Source organism: Odocoileus virginianus, chromosome 14, assembly GCF_023699985.2.
Source record: "Odocoileus virginianus isolate 20LAN1187 ecotype Illinois chromosome 14, Ovbor_1.2, whole genome shotgun sequence".
Classification (NCBI taxonomy): domain Eukaryota; kingdom Metazoa; phylum Chordata; class Mammalia; order Artiodactyla; family Cervidae; genus Odocoileus; species Odocoileus virginianus.
In genome coordinates, this window is record NC_069687.1 from 30,958,067 (window position 1) to 30,979,720 (window position 21,654).

Here is a 21,654-nt window from a genome sequence, read left to right on the forward strand (position 1 = left end):
CAGCCCAGGTTGGATGCATGAGACAAGTGCTCGGGCCTGGTGCACTGGGAAGACCCAGAGGGATCGGGTGGAGAGGGAGGTGGGAGGGGGGACCGGAACGGGGAATACATGTAAATCCATGGCTAATTCATTTCAATGTATGACAAAAACCACTGCAATGTTGTAAAGTAATTAGCCTCCAACTAATAAAAATAAATGGAAAATAAATAAATAAATTTAAAAAAAAGACAAAAACAAAAAAAGAATCCCTCTCAGAAAAGATACAACTATCGTGGAAGAATTTGTTTCAGAGAATTTTTAGCAATGTACTCCTCATAGGTTGAGTAGAGTAATTATTTCCACTGTGTTCATTGGAAGAAAATAATCATTTTCCTCCCTGTTGCTCTGTTTACAGGTATACAGGGTAGCAAAATTCTTGGAAAGATTGAAAATATTGCCTTATTAACATTGATTTCCAGGAAAATTTTTTCCATGTGGTCTTTTAAAACAGGGATATTATTTTCCACCAGATGTGTTTAGTATAAGTGGTCAAATAGTGGCATGTTATTTTTCTGTTTTAGTTTCATTTCTAGTTGAAATATTTAGTTGAAATAATCATATCTTTTAAAAGCATAGTTTCGACAGAACCCATTTTCTCCAGAAAGAAGTCTTAGAAGCAGAAAATGTCATCCAAAAATTGTGATGCAGTCATTGCTTATGTACAGGAGTCTATGTTTTGTTCTGATAAAGACAGAAGAAATCTTATGACTTGAAAAAATATATCTAGTTTTGACAGGCATACTTAAGCAATTCAATTGTCTGTGATTTTTTTTCCCACCTTTTTATTTTCCAGGAAAACTTCAGCTTGGTCTTGATTTGTTTGGTTTGAAATTATGTAGCCACACTTTACCCCAGTCAGTCAAAAAAAAAAAAAAAAGATTGTTTCAAGCTGGGCAGAAAAGTACTATAATAGTTGTTTTTACTACCAAGGTTAGGTTTAAATAGCATTCAACAAATCAAAACCAACAAAAAAAAGTGGAAGAAGATTGAAAGAGTTTATTCTCCATCACTTCCGGCCCAGTGCTTCTCAAATATTAACATACATTCAGATTATTTGGGAAACTTACCAATAGAGTCTCAATCAGTGGGTCTTAAATGGGGCTGAAGATTTTGCATTTTCAGAAGCTTTCTGGAGATGACCGTGTCACTGGTTAACTGACCACATTTGGAGCATCAGAGGGGGTAGATTGACACAGCAAGAATTTGATTTGATTGGGATGGAAATATTGGGAAATAGAGTTGGCAGAGACTTGTTCCCTAATTAGATGGACTGCCAGGAGCAACACAGTTTAATGTATTTAAATACCTTAAAGTTTTTTTATTTTAAAAATTTAATTAATGTCTATTAATGGTAAAATATATGGAAATACTCACATATGGAAATATTGTGTGGTTTTATGAGTTTTCATGAAACTAGTTAGGTGAAATATAAAGTATTACATTCCCTCATACTTGCAGTTAAAGGCATGATACAAAATAATTCAACACATTAGTAGAATTAAGAAAGAAAAGCCATTTTCCTGAGAATAAAAACAAAGCTGATAACAATGGCTTTGATTGATATTGAAAATAAGGGCATTTAAATGTTAACATTAATTATAATAAAGTTTGGCAAGTTTTTGAACCAACGACCATAATTTTATAGACTTAGAAATAAGGGTTTTATCTTTATATGTCCTTTCTTTAAAATATATATTCTACAAAGATGCTGTTGTTGTTGTTCAGTTGCTAAGTCGTGTCCAACTCTTTGTGAACCCGAAGACTGCAATACACTAGGCTCATCTGTCCTCCACTATCTCTGGGAATTTATTCAAATTCATGTTCATTGAGTTGATGATGTTATCTAACCATTTCATCCTCTGTCTCCCCCTTCTCCTTTTACCTTCAGTCCTTCCCAGCATCAGGGAAAGCATCATTCTAGAAAGATATAAAAAAAGAGCATAATGAGAGAAACAAAACCAACAAAAAACACCTCAAACACATTATTAACATTTTGATATCTCTTTCCATACTTTAAAATCAACATATGGTTTTTAAAAATTCAAAAATTTTATTTTACTGATAGTTGATTATTTTGCTTAGTACCTCATCACCATTAATGTTTTTCTACATCTTTAGTAGTTTTATAGGTAGTTTTATCTTTAGCAGCTATTTCACAGTTTCTTCAGTAATTCCTATGTAAGTTGCTTTTTACCCCACTATTTTGCAACACCACAATTAGCATTTTAAATGCTCATGTTACACATACTATCCATTTTTTCTTAGGAAAAACTGTTGTGATTGGTGTAAGTAATTGAATTTTTCTAGGGTCCTTGCATGCATCATCTCAGAAAGACAATGACAAATTGTTCTCCTGAAACATACAAAATTTTACTCCCTCCAGTTCACTCCCCTGGAGAAGGAAATGGCAATACACTCCAGTATTCTTGCCTGGAGAATTCCATGGACAGAGAAGCCTGACAGGCTACAGTCCATGGGGTCACAAGAGTCGGACATGACTTAGTGTCTAAACCACCAGTTCACTCACTATGTTGACCTCTGCCAGTTTGCCATTTGATTAATGAGACTTCATGCTGGCAAAGTTACTGTGAAAAAGCCATTCTCATACACAATTAATGGAAGAGTAAATCAGAACAATATTCTTGGAAAACAATTTTTAGCTGAGTGTTAAGGGCCTTGAGAATGCCCATACCCTTTGACCTATTTCTGAGAATTTATCCTAAAGCAACAACTCAAGTATGAAGAAATAATTGTACATGAGAATGTTTACCCATTTATGTTTTTAATAGCAATATCTTGTAAACATAATACTTCTCTTAAAAATAAAGAAATTATGTAAATTATAGCATTGTAGTTGTCGTTCAGTCATTAAGTCATGTCTGACTCTTTGCAAACCCCATGGACTGAAGCATGTGAGACTCCTCTGTCCTCCAACATCCCCTGGAATTCGTTCAGTTCATGTCCATTTGGTCCGTGATGCTTTCTAAACATCTTACTCTCTACCGTCCCCCTTCTTTGCCTTCAATATTTTCCAGCATCAGTGACTTTTCCAATGAGTCAGCAATTTGTATCAGGTGGCCAAAATACTGGAGCTTCAGGTTCAGCATCAGTCCTTCCAATGAATATTCAGGACTGATTCCTTTAGGACTGACTGGCTTGATCTTATTTCAGTCCAGAGGTTGCTGAAAATTTTACACATACAAAGCACTTCACAAATTCTTAGCAGAGATGTCACTTTAAAAGTACAAGTATTCAATTCAAGTGAATCTCCCAACAAAAGCAAATATACATATTTAACTTTTCCCACTGTTCTTTATATTCTACTTTCAAAATTTAATTGTTGAACAATATTTAATTGTTGGACAAAGAGAGTTTGGGGTTTTTGCAGAGTAGGTCAAGCGCAGAATTCCTGAACAGGAACACAGTTATTTCATTTATTTCTTTTAATTTTCATTGCAGTATAGTTGCTTTACAATATTGTGTTCGTTTCCACTGTACAGCAAAGTGAATTAGCTCTATGTATACACCTCCTTTCTCCTGAATTTCCTTCCCATTTAGCTCACCACAAAGCACTGAGTAGAGGTCCCTACCCAAACAGTAGTTACTTATTAGTTATCTTTTATACATGATATTAATAGTGCATATTTGTCAGACCTCATCTCCCAATTCATCCCACCCCACCCTTCTGCCTTTGGCATCCATACGTTTGTTCTCTACATTTGTGTATCTATTTCCCTTTGTAAATAAGATCACCTATACTAAGCATTTTCAGATTCCACATATATGTGTTAATATAGGATATTTATTTCACATTGTTCTTAAAGAGGAACAGAAGACAAGCCACTTCCTAGTATTGCATAAAAAGCCTCAGCATTTCTTTATATACCACTGAGAAGAACTTGTCTTGAAACTTCTGAAAGACTGTGCTCCTCCACTTTGCTCCTAGAAGAAGGGTGCCCATTATAATCATTACCTGGACATTTACTGGATCCTTACTACTGGAAGTGTGCATACTAGAAAGTTAATCTTGCTCTAAAAGTTTACCTGCTATTCTGGAGTTACATGATAAGCTTAAAGATGGTTGAAGGAGGAAACAGACAGAATAGGCTCCATCTTGAAAGCAGGACTCCATCTTGGGCGGGACTGTGGACTTTGAGCTCTATGCCCAGTATCTATGGAAATGTCATACCAACTGGAAAACCAGACCCCCCGGATGGAAGAGCCCCAGGGGTCATACCTAGACTCTCCTGTCACCTAAAAGAATACCCTAATTATCTGTGTAACCGAATAGATTCATAAACTCTATTATGCTTATTGGGGTATGACCACAGGCCTATTGATAATTGTCCACTGTTAACTATCTAGGCTTAAGGCATACAAATCACGGGTTTAAGGCATACAAATCATGGTTTAACTTTGATTCTATCTTTCTTTTCCTTTGTTCAGACTAGTTTCAGAGAATTTGTGTAGGTGGGTTTGGGCACGTACGCTTAGCCTGTATAAGGTTTTCACAAAAAACTGATCCAGGTCCTTGGCTAAGAGGAGACTCTGCTTTGGGCCCACCGGTATAATAAACTGCATTCCACTATCTGCATTGTCCTTTTGGGTCAGTTTCCCAGAATGCGAGCCTACGACATGGTGACTTGATCTTGTATTTGAGTGGAAAAGCAATAGGCACTTTGTGCTTGGAGAATAACTCCTCCTACCTCAACTATATAAAGCTTTGCAGAAATAGAAGAATTTCCATTGCAATCTGGAGTATAGCTATTGTGACATTTTAATTACAGGAAATTAAATTGTGTCTGATGTTAAAATATGAAGTCCATTATTTACTTCTGAATACACAGTGGTTACAAGTATTTGTTTGAAACAATATGTAAATAATTATATGCGCCAAGCTGCTAATTATACATTTAATATACGTTGGCAAGACTCTATTTTTGAACAACATTAATTAAATAAATAGCACATTTAATTAACATTTAACTATTGTATAAAACAATAAGGGTGTTTTCAAAAGCGTTTGGAATACTTAATGAAATTAGAACAGATTTATATAAATGCCAGAGTAAATCAAAGTTTCTTTTTTTCAAACTTAATTAAAATTCCCCTGGAAAAGAAATGTGGCATGACTTTTTTAAAAGTCTCTTCTTTGGACTTCAGAATATTTCAAATATATTTTTTCAGCACATTGGGACAGAATTTGGGAATGATATAGTAAAAGGAAATGGTGTGATGTGCATGGTTTGAATATATGGCATCAAGCAGTGGTGGCAATTTTTTATAACTGGAAGAGTAGATTTGGGGGTTCAGAGGGTTGCGTCTCTTCCCCTGCAGGCCTTCACACCAAGCTCAATCTCTGTGAAACATTTCTCATGAGAGTCTATTGGGAGCAACACTTTTTCCCCCAGCCCCTCCCCTCTCAGTTGGGTTTCCCCACTGGCTCAGTGGCGAAGAATCCATCTGCAAGGCTGGTGACACAGGAGACTGGGGTTGGATCCCTGGGTCAGGAAGATCCCTCGGAGGAGCGCATGGCAACCCGCCCCAGTATTCTTGCCTGGAGAACCCCACGGACAGAGGAGTCTGACAGGCTACAGTCTGTAGGGTCACAGAGAGGCAGACACGACAGAAACAACGAGCACATCTCTGTCATGTAGCCTCTTTGGTTCCTTGGGCTTTGACGACTCGCTGTTGGGACTGTGCACACCCAGTCATTCTAACCCCAGAGGCTGCCATCTGCTTTCCCTACTTAGCTGCCCCTGACCCCCAACCCCGCCATGTTATGTTTGCTTCACAGACTATGCCCTTGTTTTTACCTGGTGTTTAACCTGGCCAGCTCTGGTTTCACTTATTTGCTAACCCAACAAGTGTAGGGAACCCACTGTGGTCCAGGCGCTGTGCTAAACATTTATCAAGTAGCCACAAGGATTATCATCACGATGACAACCCCATGGCAGAGCTGCTATTGTTATTAACCCCATAGTATAGACAAAGAAATTAAATAACTTGAAAGACTAGGATTCAACCTCCCAAGCCTGACTCCAGATGTCTGCTCTGAACCTATACTACAATTCCATCCAGGACTGAAGGACAGGGCAACATGTTCTGATCAGTAATCTTTAAACCATATACACAGATGCCACATATACGACAACCCAAACATTTAAAATACACAAATGCATGGGGCTTTAAGCAAATATTGTCTTTCAAGATAAGCAGTAAGAATACATTATATGGCATTGAAAATCTAGACTCTAGCTTGAGCACTTTCCCATTTATCCTTACTTAATTCTCCATTCATTTTATTTACCCCAGGCTAATGTTATTGTTGTTATTCAGTCGCTCAGTCATGTCTGACTCTTCGTGACCCCATGGACTGCAGCACACCAGGTTTCCATGTCCTTTACCATCTCCCAGAGCTTGCTCAAACTCATGTCCATTGAGTTGGTGATGCCATCCAACCATCTCGTCCTCTGTTATCCACTTCTCTTCCTGCCCTCTATCTTTCGCAGCTACAGGGTCTTTTCAAATAAGTTGACTCTTCGCCTCAGGTGGCCAAAGTATTGGAGCTTCAGCATTAGTCATTCTAATGAAGATTCAGGGTTGTTTCACCCACCTGGCATGTGGGATCCTAGTTCCCCAAACCCGTGTCCCCTGCAGTGGAAGTGTTGAGTCTTAACCACTGGACCACCGGGGAAGTCCCTCATACATGATTTTGAATTAGAGAGTTTATTTGCTGCTTACATTGAGTCTAAACCATTATGGAGGTTGGGAGAGATTTTCCAAGTACTTTAGCTTCTTCTTTGGGGTTAGTTCAGCATCTAAGTGACTTTTCCCTTTTCTCTGGATTTTGGATTCATCTGTTTTCTATTTTTCCTCTTTGCTACCAAAGGAAATACTTACTGTGGTAGTTGTCAAATTTTTGATCTCAGGAACTCTTAAACTTTATAAAGAATTTTTGCTAATGTGGATTCTTATCTATCAATATTTACTACCTTTGAAATTAAAATGCAAATTTAAAGTATTCATATAATATAGATTGGTTATGAACTTGCATGAAAATATATTAAATACATTATATATAATAAAAATATATAAAAATTATATTAGTTTAATTGAAGCATAATTATTTACATAAGTATATAAATATATACTACATTAAAATGATGTATAATATGTTAGTATATAGATAACAAACCCTTGACATATTAACAAAAATAATGTGTTTATGAAACATATATGATCAAAGAAATATTTTGTGGGAAGAGTGGCATTATTTTGTATTTATGCAAATGTTTTCAACCTCTGGTTTGATAGAAGACAGCAAGATTCTCCCGTCTGCTTCCATATTCAAACTGTTGTGACATGACTTGTCATGTGCTCAGTCGCTGAGATGTGTCTGACTCTTTGTGGCCCCACAGATTGTAGCTTGCCAGGCTCCTCTGACTATGGAATTTCCCAGGCAAGAATAGTGGAGCCATTTTGTCATTTCCTAATCCAGGGGATCTTCCAGACCCAGGGATTGAGCCCACCTCTCCTGAACTGGCAGGCAGATTCTTCACCACCGCACCACCTGGGACACCACATTACGTGTCACACAGCTGTGGAAAACCCCACTGTACACTCACGGGAGGACGAGCAAGAAAGAGGAAGCAACATCTTACGTAGAATTACTAGGAAGATCGCTGTGATGCCCCTGAAAGCGTCTCTGACAACACTAGGAGAACCATTGGTTTACAGAGAACAGACATTGGTTTACAAGAGAACAGAGGGGAGAAAAAGTAGGTTCCCTGGTGTGCTCTTCCCAACTGTCAATTTATCCTTTTTACAGCAAGGCCAAAGGGAAGGAGCAAGAAATAGTGAAGGAAGATTTCTCTCCATTGTGAGCGAAAATGCACTGTGAAATCTTCTCTAGCTTTGAAAAAAAATTTTATTCTATTCTTGTAAGAGAAATGAAACAGCCTGCCTTACTATTTTTTCAGACCAGAATCTCCTTAAGTAAGTGAACATGACACTGATTTAACAAAACAATTGTCAGTTGCTTTGCCCTAGGAACACTTAGGAGCAACTTGAAACTTCTATTAATATAGCCTGCCTTGGAAGAGAGTTATACATTTTACTGAAAATGTTGCAAAGAGGGGAAAGTTTGGATTTTAGTGCTGAGAATTTAGTTATGAACTAATTGTGACCACACAAAGGAAATAATAGTACCAAGTGAATTATATTCACTATAAATTTTACACCGCCCATTACCCCACCACCACTGCTGCTACTGGCCATAATAATAATAGGTACTGTGTAACATAACTCACTGTTTCAGTTTCCAGGCTCCCGAGCAGACACTAGTGGTTCACGCGATAACTACACTATGTATGCTGAATATTATATTAGGCAAAGTGTTGCCTCCACAAAGGCCCTGGAAAAGCAGAATCCCAGAAGAGATGTGACTAGGTGTGACTTTTTCTCCAAATTCTTCATTTCACATTAATTAAATAATTAAGGTCCAGAAGAGCAAAGTGAACCACAAGTGACACAATACCTAGTCTTTTCTATGAAAAGAACTACAAAACAGATCTCTAGACCCTAAATAGATAAAATATGTTTCCATTACCTCCTTACACTTAAATAACTCTAATAATTCACAGTCACAGAGACCTTTTTATAGATATGCATGCTTCTAATTTGATCAGATCTATTTTTACAAATACTTTATATCTTAGCACATTAGTTTGTTCTTTAAAAAAAAACTTATTTTTAATTTCCAATTTCTTCAGAAAGTCCTAGACTCATTGATTTCCAAACTTTTTATTTTCTAAGATATTTATTTTAGGCAATAAACTTTCTGGTAAATATTATTTTAGTTACATCTCACAGTTTTTTATATGTAGTTCTTTAAGTGCTGCTCAGTTTCAAATATTTTGTAATTTGTGTTGTGATTTTGTTTCTGATGCATTGATTGGCTCAGATGGTAAAGATTCCATCTGCAATAGAGGAGACCTGGATTCAATCCCTTGATTGGGAAGATCCCCTGGAGGAAGGCATGGCAACCCACTCCAGTATTCTTGCCTGGAGAATCCCCATGGACAGAGGAGCCTGGCGGGCTACAGTCCATGGGATCGTGAAGAGTCAGCAACGACTGAGCAACAAAGCACATGGACGTGGACTGGTTCCTTTCCAAGTACATATTTTGTGGGAAAAGAGTTAATTTTGTTAGTGGTTTTGCTTGTTTTTAATCACCCAAAGTTCATAGTTTACATTAGGGTTCACTTTGTGTGTTGCATTGTCTCTGTTCTCATATTTGCTCAGTCTCGCAGCCCTGTCTGACTCTTTGCGGCTGCATGGGCTGTAACCCACCAAGCTCCTTTGCCCATGGAATTTTCCATGCAAGAACACTGGAGTGGAGTGCCATTTCCTCCTCCAGGGGCTCTTCCCCAACTAGGAATAGAAACCCTATAGTCTCCTGCATGGGCACGAGGAGGGTGCCCACGGATCCACCTTTACCCTAGCGCCACCTGGGAAGGAGTTTTGATAAATACGTAATGTTGTGTAGCCACCATTATATTATCAGTATTTTCACTGCCTCCAAAATCCTCTTATTCTGATGAATAAGTGCTCCATATATTCATCTTTCCCTCTCCTCAAACCCTGGCAACCACTGATCTTTATACTGTCTCCATAGTTCTGCCTGTTCCAAAATGTCCTATAGTTAGACCATATCACGTTTTAGCGCCTTTCATTTGTTTTTATGTTATTTTTTTTATTTCAGTTCTAGCACCACACAGGTTGTATAAATGAAAGTCTGATACATACAACTGTCCTAAAGCTTGGCAGTTTTTTGGTTGTTGGTTTGTTTTTGGATGACTTTGCCCATACCACCAAGTCTCTGAAAGATGAAAAATATGCAAAAATCAAGTTAGTTTTCTCAGCATTTCTCTGAGGTTGTAGGTGAAATCTTTTAGCCGAAAGGGAGTACTTTGAGGCAACTGAATTTACATCAAGGATTCAGATTCTGTTCTTCAATTTTGCAGAAACTTTAGAATGATAAATTTGGTTAAACTAACTTATCTCTGGGTTCTATGTTGCCAATAAGTTTGTAGGTTTGGAGAGGAATGCATAGTCAGTTGGTAAATTCACAAAGAAATAGTGAGGACTTGCAATGATTCATATTACATATAGAAATTCAATTACTTGGCATTTTTTGTTGATAATAATTACATGATTGATGTTTTTAGCAAAAGAAAATTGCCATATCAGATTTTCCATCTTTGGCCTTCTTCCTCATTAGCTATTTCCATAACATGTGTAAGGCATCTGAGAAAAATACCAAGTCAACATCAAGTTGTAATTGGGTTAATTAAAAAAAAAAAAACACAGCTTTTTCTCCATTCAGTTCTTGAATTTTCCCTCTCTTGCCACATGTTGCACGCTTGTCTATAATGGAGAAAGACATATATTACATCATTCATCTTTGAGTTTTTCTGCCCATTCCCTGACAGAAGGTTCTTTTGGCTCGTTACCTTCCCCACACATCATGCAGTAATTCATGATTGTTCAAAGTGAATACCAATTCTGGGAGTCCTAATATTATATTTTGGGCTTACCAGATTGTGCTAGTAGTAAAGAATCTGCCTGCCAATGCAGGAGATGCAAGAGATGTAGGTTTTTGCATCTCTTGGGTTGGGATGATCCCCTGGAGGAGGAAATGGCAACCAGCTCCAGTATTCTTGGCTGGAAAATCCCATAGACAGAGGAACCTGGTGGGCTACAGTCCATGGGGCCACAGGGAGTTGGACACAACTGAGCAGCTAAGCACAATATTATATTTTATTCAGAATTTGTTTGATTTTTCCCTTATATCACATCTCTTGACCCCAGTCTTAATCTTATGTAAATTTTGTAAGGGATAAAAGTTTGTCTGTACTTTTCCTTCTTTCTTTCATCAGTCCCGCCTTCCATTTCCAGGATTACTACCCCTTTCATTATATTCAGCTCATCAACAACTTCCTGGCATCCTGTTTTCTGCTTATCTCTTTCAAGACATTCACATAAAAATACAGTGTAAGTGGAATAAGATATAAAATGTGATCCCTCAAGTTTCCAATGGCCTTTGGGTTAATAGAGGGCTCCTGATTTCTAAAAACTTCAAATACTCAAAGAAAAGCAGTTTTTAGAGTTATGTGATGGAACATTGGACTTGGACTTATATTTTAACAAGCTTTTTACTTAATCTCAGTCTATTCTTCGCTTCCAGATACTCATGCATTTTCAACCTGTACTAGAAATAAGCACGGTGTTTTCTTCTCTTTTCACTTTTTATGCAAGGTTTTATACACACACATATGTAAGTACATATGTGTGTGTAAAAACATATCCAAGAATATAATATGGAAATTGTTAGGAGCTAGCATGAAGAAGCAAAGATAGAATCCATTCTTTGGATGTGACTTCCTGATACAGAATATCTCCATTTTTGACTGCCAAATTATTTAAATTCATATGCACTAGACTTGTCCTCATGAACCTTGTGTCAGAATAAACATTCATTCTTGACTAATGAAATAATGCTATTTTCAAAGCAGTGGAACTTAATATAATTGTTGGTCATCACTTCATCAAAATTCTAGCATACATTACAATCATTAATTTCCTGATGCTATTAAAATCCTGCTTTGTCTTTGACACACCCTAAGTATCTTTAATAGCTATTATTTGGTAAACCAGTAGGAATTTAATATAAAAGAGATCCATCTGGTAAATATATCAAATTAACAGTACTTGAACACAGAGTTCCACTTTTCAAAAACTAATTAGGCATAAAAAATCAATTTCTTAACAAATATGGGTGCATTTTCATTATCATTTCATCACTGTTGACTTCCTCATATTTGAGTGGTTTGGAATAAATAACGTTTTTGAAGACCTGCTATTAACTTGGTGAAATACCGTATATAATAACTAAGTAAGAAAATTGAAGTTAATTTCATGCTTCATTTAAATGTCTGGATCTCTTTGGTCTGACTCTGGCCAGTGTTCTCAGACTTTTGGAGGATTTGACAGTTTAATCACATGCTTAGAACGCATATATAAAATATGGCATGGAAATTGCTAGTAGCCAGAGCAAGTACAGGTCTTACTTAGGATTGGACTTCCAGATGCAATTCAAAATAACATGATTTAAAGCCTCCAGTTTAGTACTGTAAGAATTCAGTTGTCTCCCAAGGGGTGCATAATCTGAAAACCATTTTTTTCTCCTTGGGGATTTGACTTGCTACAGGCAATTGTCTCCTACAATGTGGAATTCTCCAGTAGAATTTGTGACTGAGGTGTCAATAGATTCTATAGAAGACCTTCAAATTCTATGAAAGCTTGTAGTCTTCAAGTAACCTTAAAAATATCCCCCACCCAACATTTAACCCTGTATTCATTCTTTTGGAAGACATAGAAAGATACTTAATACTCCAAAAAGAAAAACAAAAAGAAACTGGCTAAGGCTGAAAAAAGTATCCACAGATAATTTTCCATTAATGTGTACACTCACATACAGTATCTTGTAGCTCTTGAACATTCCAATGTGGAAAGGTTGCAAACACCATGGAGATTAGGGATCCACGTTCAAGAGATACCAAAGTGTCAGGTCCTGGAACAGAGTTTTGACAACTGTAGGTCCAATCTGTAAAGACATTCACAAGTCTCTGATGACATACTGTGGGCTTTTCATAAAGTCTATTCAATATAAAGTATGGTTCTTCATTCTCAAATTTTCTGATTCATATTTCTTTCCTTGGAAAATATTCTTTCTCATGTGAAATAATGGCCAGAAAAGATATGATATTTGTTTTTAGGTTCTTACTTGAAAAAAAAAATGGCAACATTACATTGTTTTTCAAATTTGCTTTTGGAATATTACCAGTTGGTAAAATCCAAGAGTCTGGCAATTGCAATCACACTTGGAGCATAGAGCACACATCCTTCCTTCATTCTAGCTAAATGAAAGGGAATTGTCATTCTGGTTTTATAAACCATTACGAAGAAATTCAGTTTTATGTTATTTCTCTGTCAATTCATATAAGTTCCCTCCATAAAAAAAAGCATACAAAGAAAAAACAAGATAAAAATAAACAAATAATCAAGAGGGCAGTAACTATAATATAGTTATATCTTATTTAATGAAGTGCACATATGACTGAAATTCTGCTATCATATTTCTTTCCTTCTATAGGAAATCCCATATTTCCTATAGAATTAGTACTGTTATTTCCTTTGAATAAAAATATTACATAATTCAATAAACGTTTCTCTAGTAATCTAGGAAAATGATTATGAAATTTTTGATAACATATTTGAAAAGGTACAAATAAAAAATGTGATAAGATGAAGTTTGAAAAAACAATGAGAGCTCAACTGTGTAGAACCTAATGCATCATGATGACAATATAGATTCACAGTGGGAAGAAAAACTAAAAGTAATTTTCTCGATGTGGTTTTTGAAGTCATCAGAGTGAACCTAATCTATAGCACCCCCATTTCTAGTTGTATTACTGTGTAATCAGCCTTTGATGAATGCTTCCTTTCATATCATTTTATAAATATGTCATATTAATTTGATTGATATAGTGTTTTTCAAGTTTTCTACACCTTAAAGAATATTTTTTCTACTTCATCAATTGTTAAAAGTAAAGTTTTAAAGTCTCAACTATAATTGTATATACTCTTTATTTTAATTTTATATAATTTTGATTTTCCTTTAGTTCTGCCAGATTTTGCTTTTATTATTAGGGGTATGACAAATAAGATTGCATATATTTATATGTATATAATTTTATTGGAGTATAGTTGGTTTACAATGTAGTGTTACTTTCAGGCACACAGCAAAGTGAATCAGTTATACGTATAGCTACATTTTTTTGATTCATGTCCCATATAGCTCATTACAGAATATAGGGTCAAGCCCCCTGTGCTATACAGTAGGTCCTTCGTGGTGTTGTTGTTTTACTTACTAAGTCATGTCTGACTCTTCACGGGTCCACCGACTGTAGCCCACCAGACTCCTCTGTCCATGGCCTCTCTCAGGTAAGAATACTGGAGTGGGTTGCCATTTCCTTCTCCAGGGATGTTCCCGACCCAGGGATGGAATCTGTGTCTCCTGCATTGGCAGGCAGATTCTTTACCTCTGAGCCACCAGGGAAACCCACAGTAGGTCCTTATTAGTTATCTATTTTATATATAGTAGTGTATATATATATCAATCCCAATCTTCAAATTATTCTTCCCCTCTTTTCCCCACTGTTAGCTATAAGCTTGTTTTCTACGTCTTTGACTCTGTCTCTGTTTTATAAATTAGTTCATTTGTACCATTTTTTTAAGATCCTACATATTAGCGATATCATGTGACATTTGGCTTTGTCCAACTTACTTCTCTCAATGTGACAATCCCTAAATCCATACATGTTGCTGCAAATGGCATTATTTCATTCTTTTTATGGCTGAGTAATATTCCATTGTATACATGTATCACATCAATACCCACTCCTCTGTTGATGGATATTTAGGTTGCTTCCATGTGTTGGCTATTATAAATAATACTGCAATGAACAACAGGATGCCTATATTTTCAAATTATGGTTTTCTCTGGATATATGCCTGGAATAGGATAGCTGAATTATATCCTAGATCTATATCTAGTTTTTCAAGGAATCTCCCTACTGTTCTCCATAATCATTGTATCAATTTACATCCCTACTAACAGTGTAGGAGAGTTGCCTTTTCTCCACACCCTCTCCAGCATTTATTATTTGTAGATGTTTTGATGATGGCCATTCTGACTGGTGTGGGGTAATACCTCATTGTAGTTTTGACTTACATTTCTCTAATATTTAGTGATGTTGAGCATGTTTTCATGTCCTTTTTGGCCATCTGTATGTCTTCCTTGGAGAAATGTCCATTTAATTTGATCACATTCAGCAAAACTAAAAAGGTTTACTAGTAAAATATAACTTTTTTCTGAGTAAGGAAAAAGTAAAACAGGAATTCACAACCTTAAATTTAAGATACTAAAGGGTGGTTTGGCTTCTCTGAAAACTTCAATATGTAAGAAATTAAAGCATGAATTCTGATAAATGAACTTCGGTTTATCTCAGTCTTAGAACATATGACTCACTTTTTCTCGTAAGGTACCTAGTATTTTGTCTCATTTTGTTTCTTTGTAATTTGATTTTGTTTCAAATCTGATTGCTCTCTAAGATTGAAAATTTAAATGTTTGCTTAAGAAAGCCAATCGATATATAAGACAAATCATGTGGGCCTGGAAAATATGACACATTGAAGGAAAGGTCACATCTGCTTCAATAGAAAAGACTTTAAGAATTTTGAAACAGAATTAAACTTTAACAGCATAACTGCTATTTGCCACAAATAATATGAACCTAAATCAATACCTGTTTGAAAATGTGTTGAGAAAGACTTGTAGAAGATTGCCAAACTGAGTTGTTGGCCAAGTTGTGGGTAGTTGGTAAGAGGTAGGTGTCTTGGAAGGAAGTCGAAAGGAGAGTACTTATTCTGAGCTTTCAGAAGAGAGAAGGAATTAGGGACATGGAGAGAATAGGAGGTTTTGTGAAGGTGGTAACTGATGAGCTGGATCCTCAATTAAGGATGGGCTGAGACAGAAAGTCCCTCTTTTTTTGTTTTTTTTTTTGGCCAAAAGAAGATGCAGAGATGAGAAAAGTGGGATCTAGTGAAGAAATGTGTGCAAGCTGTGCAAAGGGAATTTGTGGCTCCCAATTAAGTCTGCATTCAGGCTACATCGTAAACAGCCTCCAGTGGGGCCTTTATCCTCCAGGACACTGACTCCAAAAATGTCTCCACCCTCATTTCACATTAACACTCCTTCATGAAGTGCCCTCTGATATTTTCTATTCTGTTTTATTCTTCACTCTTTCATTTATAAAGAATTCCAGCATGATCCTTCACAGAAATTACATATTCTTTTAAGAAGTCAAAACGCACAGTCTGTAAATGCTGCTCTAGTTAAATCAATGGAAGTGCCTGAGTTGAAAAATAGAGAAGGAATATGAACGGGACTGGTTGCAGAGAGTGACTAGAGGGGAAGGGACAGGGAAATCTAGCTTGGCTGCTTATTGTGGACACCGGGAAAATATTTGTTGAATTAACTAATATAAAGTGAGCATGGACATTGCAAAACAGGCTGAGGAGAAGGAATGAGAGAATGATCTGAAGGTGATGAGAGAGAAATGAAGAAATGCATGCAACACACACATAAAAGACCACATAAGATTTTCTAAAAATCCTTCAGTATGTATGTACTTATGTATATATAAACACTTAATTAGTCATTAATAAAATCAAAGCAGATTTAGGAAACAAAGGCCTCAAAAACTTCTTGAAATGCTATAAACAAGTCCAAACTATTCAAAACTAAGCCAACTAGCCATGTAATGGAAAATTTTATATAGCTTTAGGAGAAAAGGAAAGAAATGCTTAGCATCTACTGTAAGCCAGACATTAATATGTGCAATTTCTCATTTAATTCTCACAAGTCTGTCAAACAAATATTGATGTCCTTGTTCTACAGATAAGGAACTGAGCCTCAGGGGTTAAGAAGTTTTTCCAAAGTCAAAGAGCCTGTCAGATCATGAGCAGTTATCTGGGGCCAGGTGGTGGTGGTGTTCAGTTGCTCAGTTGTGTCTCTTTGCAACCCCATGGACTGCAGCACAACACCAGGCTTCCCTGTCCTTCACCATCTCCTGGAGTTTGCTCAAACTCATGTCCATCGAGTCGGTGATGCCATCCAACCATCTCATCCTTTGTTGTTCCCTTCTCCTCCTGCTTTCAATCTTTCCCAGCATCAGGATCTTTTTCAATGAGTCAGCTCTTCACTGGGGCCAGGTGTATCTGGTTTCAAATCTTGGGCTTTATTGATAGTGTAAAATTCTATTCTGAAAAAATGCTACACTTCTTTTTTTAAAAAATATACGGTGTATTTCATTTCAGTACACCATAGCACTTTTCAACCCAAAGTGGTGTGGTGTCAAAATAATTCTTTATCATCCATGCTTCACTATTTGCAAAGGAGAAATAAGGATTTATAAAGAATATTTTAAAAAATAAATTTTCAATTAAGTTTTAAACTGGCTGTAATGGTTGCAATTAAATGCAAGCTCCAGATACCCTAAAATTTTCAATTAAAAAACAATCAGGGTGCCATCTCAAGAACAGATGGGAAACTGTCCATTTTTTATAATCATCTCCTCTCCCAACTGATTCCACATGCAGAAACCAAGTCATAAATCATGTTGATGAAAAATAACAGCATGAGCAGTGCTACAAACCTTATCCAGAGCTGAGATTTCAATGGAAATTCAATTGATTGAACAGTAAAATTGGAATACTAAGTAAGCTAGCCATTTCAAGAAAAAACACACAATATAATGCATGTGTTTCAATAATAGCTCTAACTTTTTCATTAATATTTTAATGTCAGATCATTTTCAAGTTGAATAGTTTAGGAACTGAAATGTGCTTTTTTTGGTGGAAAAAAAAATAACTGTGCCTTAATTTTGCAGCATCTCTTCCTCGTTTATCTAAATTCTGTATATAAACTTCTTTTCCAAAATATTGCATTGGCAGATTACGTTGTTTGGAGCTGGGTTCCAGAGACAAACACTACAAATAACTGAAACAAAACAATAAGCAACAACCAAACAGCTCCTCTAGATGGCACAGAAATATTTTGCTCTGATGTGGGAATAATAGCATATATCTATGGACGCCTTATGAGCTCAGACATTTTATTCTGGAGCAGTTGTGGAACTTGATGTGCCTTCATCTACATCGTCCCCCAAAAGCAATTTTCTCAGCAATCTAGAAAACAATAGTTTCTATCTCCTGGGCTCTACAGGCTGAATTTAAAGCTTGGAACTTCTTGATAAATGAGTAACATTAGTCTTCAATTTAAATGTACAGCTGGGATGACTAGCCACAGGAGTGTCTTGGAGGTCATTTCTAGGTAGGTATTCATCTTTTAGAAGCATTTTCAGAGATGACATATTTCTAATGTTTAAAGGTTTACTAGATGCATCCCCCAAGCTAAACAGGCTATTTAGAATATAACCTTTCAAATTTGGATAACTCTAATATGATGCATATCAAGTGTATCAGGCTCCAATTCTGTTGGCAAAAAATCTTCCTCAAAATTCCCATGGTAGTTATACCTACTCTGTTGGGTGTAATAAACTCATCAGATGAGAGATTTCAATGTTAAGTAAAGCCAGCAGTGAAATGGTACTAAGCTTTTTTTTTTCCATTTATTTTTATTAGTTGGAGGCTAATTACTTTACAATATTGTAGTGGTTTTTGCCAAACATTGACATGAATCAGCCATGGATTTACATGTATTCCCCATCCCGATCCCCCCTCCCACGTCCCTCCCCACCCCATCCCTCTGGGTCTTCCCCAGTGCACCAGCCCCGAGCACTTGTCTCATGCATCCAACCTGGGCTGGTGATCTGTTTCACCCTTGATAATATACATGTTTCGATGCTGTTCTCTCACAACATCCCACCCTCACCTTCTCCCACAGAGTCCAAAAGTCTGTTCTGTACATCTGTGTCTCTTTTTCTGTTTTGCATATAGGGTTATCATTACCATCTTTCTAAATTCCATATATATGTGTTAGTATACTGTATTGGTCTTTATCTTTCTGGCTTACTTCACTCTGTATAATGGGCTCCAGTTTCATCCATCTCATTAGAACTGATTCAAATGAATTCTTTTTAATGGCTGAGTAATATTCCACAGTGTATAGGTACTAAACATTTATCCAATCAGGACACACAGATCAATTTCAGATTAATTTTAAGAGAAATTTCACCTATTAGGACATTACTGTCATCATTCTTACAGTTTAAAAGAATTTGATGAATTCAAGCTTTGGAGGAGAAATTACTTATATTTCTGACACACACATATGTACACACACACATATATGTATACTATTATATATGTTGGCTTCCCTGGTGACTCAGATAGTAAAGAATCGCCTGCAATGCAAGAGACCTGGGTTCAATCCCTGGGTTGGCAAGATCCCCTGGAGGAGGGCATGGGAACCCACTCCAGTATCCTTGCCTAGAGTAATCCCCATGGACAGAGGAGCTTGGAGGGCTACAGTCCATGGGGTCGCAAAGAGTCAGACTCAACTGAGTGATTAAGCACATTATATATGTAAATAATTTTTCCATTATTCCATCTAAACTTTTAGAAATTATTAAAGGAGAATTTTTCTTGCTGTTGTTAAAGACCATAAGACTTTATTGAAGGGACTACTGCAATGGGGTTTTGCAATAGTGGATAGAGATAGGGCTCAGTTCTGAATATAATAAGGAAAAGTGGGGATTTACAGCCAAGGAGTGCATTTGAGGTCTTTGGATGGAAAACTTCTAAGAGGAAACATCAGAGTTAAAGACTAAACTGACTAGACAGGATATTTGCAGAAAACAGGCCAGAATGATCAGCTATCAAGGGTCAGGGACAGGGAACTAGATCAGATATGGAGGGTGGTGGATTTTCACTAAACTCACCCAGCAGAATTTTTGCCAAAACTCGACAAAGGAGCCAAGGACAGAGTTCAAGGTAGGACCTCAGGGAGAAGAGGACTCAGAGGAGTCTGACTCAGGTTTGGTCAAGGTGAGAATCTTTCCCAAAATACGATTTAAAATAATACCTGGAAGGAAAAAAAATGATCAGAAAAGAAATTCATTACTCATCTCTCAAAACAATATAAAGATATGAATTACCCTGAATGTTACTTCTGTCACCACCACCAACAAAAATTATTGAAAGTTTGCTACAGGTCAGGACCTCTACCAGTTCTGGGACCAGAAGTTTTATAAGACCTATTCAGTCCCTGCTTGGGTAGTCCATATAATACAGCAATTAAAACCGGCAATTTGTAAGTTAAAGACAAAACTGAGGTCATTGGAGCAGGGGCTCCCATAAGTTTCTTTAGGAGGTAAACAGGAAGGAAAAAAAATCCCCTTCAATCAAGATTCTCTCTTTCGAAGGGTTTCCTTGCCTCTCCTCCTCCACACACCGACCCTGCAAACGTCTCCGGGCTGTTGTGTTAATAGCGCTCCAACGCCTTCCCCCAGCGCGCACCACCGCGCCTGCGCACATCCCGGTCTTACCTACCAGCAGGGGGCAGGCCACGATTTTCTGTCCTCCTGGGCTGAGCCCTGGCACCCCTCTTCTCCCAGCTCCGGCCTGAATACGCTTCCTTAGCAACGGGTCGCCCTTGGCAACAGGAGGACGCAGGCAGGCAGGCGGGCTAGGTTTCCCGCGTGTTCCTGGCACCTGCGTGCGGTGGGAGGCACAGGCCGAACCATGTCGGAGATCCTGTGCCAGTGGCTCAACCAGGAACTGAAGGTGTCCCAGACCGTGAGTGAGTGACACAGCCTGGGCGAGCGGACCGGGGGCGAAGGGGAACGGAGCCTGGGGCGCGGGGAGCTGATGGAGTCTGGCGGGGCAGGCTAGCTGCCGGCTCTGGCTCACCTCAGCCACCGCGGAGCCTCGCGTCTCCACTCTGCCGCTCGGCTCTGAGTATGCCCATCATCACGGTGGTCCCAGCCCCGTGGGTTCTGTCCTACCATGGTTCTGAGGCTTTAGGGAGGGCGCCCTTGCTCCGATGGAGAGAAGAACTTTCTGGACTCTAGTCTAGCCCTGACTTTGCTCCTTTCACACTCTCAGAAGCGTGGTGTCCTGGCAAACCAGCGAAATGTGAATCCTGAAAGCCAGCTACCTCACTACTAGTTGTGTGCCCCTGGACAAGTTACAATACCTTCTCCTCGCAGTGTGTTCCCTCCAATATAAAGGGCTGTGTGTGAAATGAGTTAATGCAGAATATATTAACATTTACAAATTTCAGCAGTTTTAACTCGATATGTACACATTTGCTACTTCTGACCACTTTTCACTCTTCCCAAAGCTGACTTCTTCACTAACCTGACTATCCCAGCCATAAAGTTGTCATCCAAATTTCCTAAATCCCACAACCCCAGACGCAGTTTTTACATGCTGACAACTTTTGTAACAACCAAGTAATTCCAGAATAGCACTATACCCCATTCAACTTCTTTTTGTTGTTTCTTAAACAAGAGTTCATTTTCTAACTGGTATGGTTTTGCTCAAAGCAGGAGGTTTTCAGGCCAAATCATTTCAGTCTGTTTTTCCCAGAAGCATTCTTGCATAATGTCAACTTGCTTCCAGAGGGGCAATAATGCCAACTCAATCTTAAGTCATCCACAGTATTTGCTCAACCAGTAGTATCTCTGCAGCTGTGAAGTGTTTGTTACCAACGTTAGGATCTTTAAATTTGGAGCATTTGCAGTAGCCTTTGGAGAAGGAAATGGCAACCCACTCCAGTTTTCTTGCTTGGAGAATTCCATGAACAGAGGAGCCTGGTGGGCTACAGTCCAGGGGGTCTCAGTCGGACACGAACTGAGCGACCATCACTCACTCACTCCAGTTGCCTTTCTTGAGGCGTAAACCCAGACTTTTTCTTTGCCAAACTGCCACCCACACAGTAAGTTTTTTCCCAGGACTCCA

At 37.8% G+C, this 21,654-nt stretch overlaps 1 protein-coding gene and 1 long non-coding RNA gene across 5 annotated transcripts in view; one reads left to right on the forward strand and one right to left on the reverse strand.

Moving 5' to 3' along the window:
* Positions 1–884: 884 nt before the first annotated feature.
* LOC110133582 (uncharacterized) lies at positions 885–20,342 on the reverse strand. 3 transcript variants are annotated; one of them, XR_011491190.1, is made up of 5 exons: positions 20,242–20,327; positions 19,632–19,774; positions 12,578–12,709; positions 8,352–8,455; positions 885–1,956 (listed from the first exon to the last, which is right to left on the reverse strand). It is a non-coding gene; the product is annotated as an uncharacterized lncRNA (long non-coding RNA). The 3 variants fall into 3 exon arrangements; XR_011491188.1 differs by lacking the exons at positions 885–1,956; positions 8,352–8,455 and adding an exon at positions 8,462–10,470 and having other exon boundaries at positions 20,242–20,342; XR_011491189.1 differs by lacking the exons at positions 885–1,956; positions 8,352–8,455 and adding an exon at positions 8,462–10,470 and having other exon boundaries at positions 20,238–20,327.
* SPEF2 (sperm flagellar 2) overlaps positions 20,341–21,654 on the forward strand; it is a 183,056-nt gene continuing 181,742 nt past the window's right edge. The window contains exon 1 of one of the 2 annotated variants that reach the window (XM_070476571.1): positions 20,341–20,491. In XM_070476571.1, coding sequence (XP_070332672.1) covers positions 20,434–20,491 — 58 coding nt within the window. In that variant the 5' untranslated portion in view covers positions 20,341–20,433. The remainder of the gene's footprint in view (positions 20,492–21,654) is intronic. The other variant, XM_070476575.1, reaches the window with a different exon arrangement.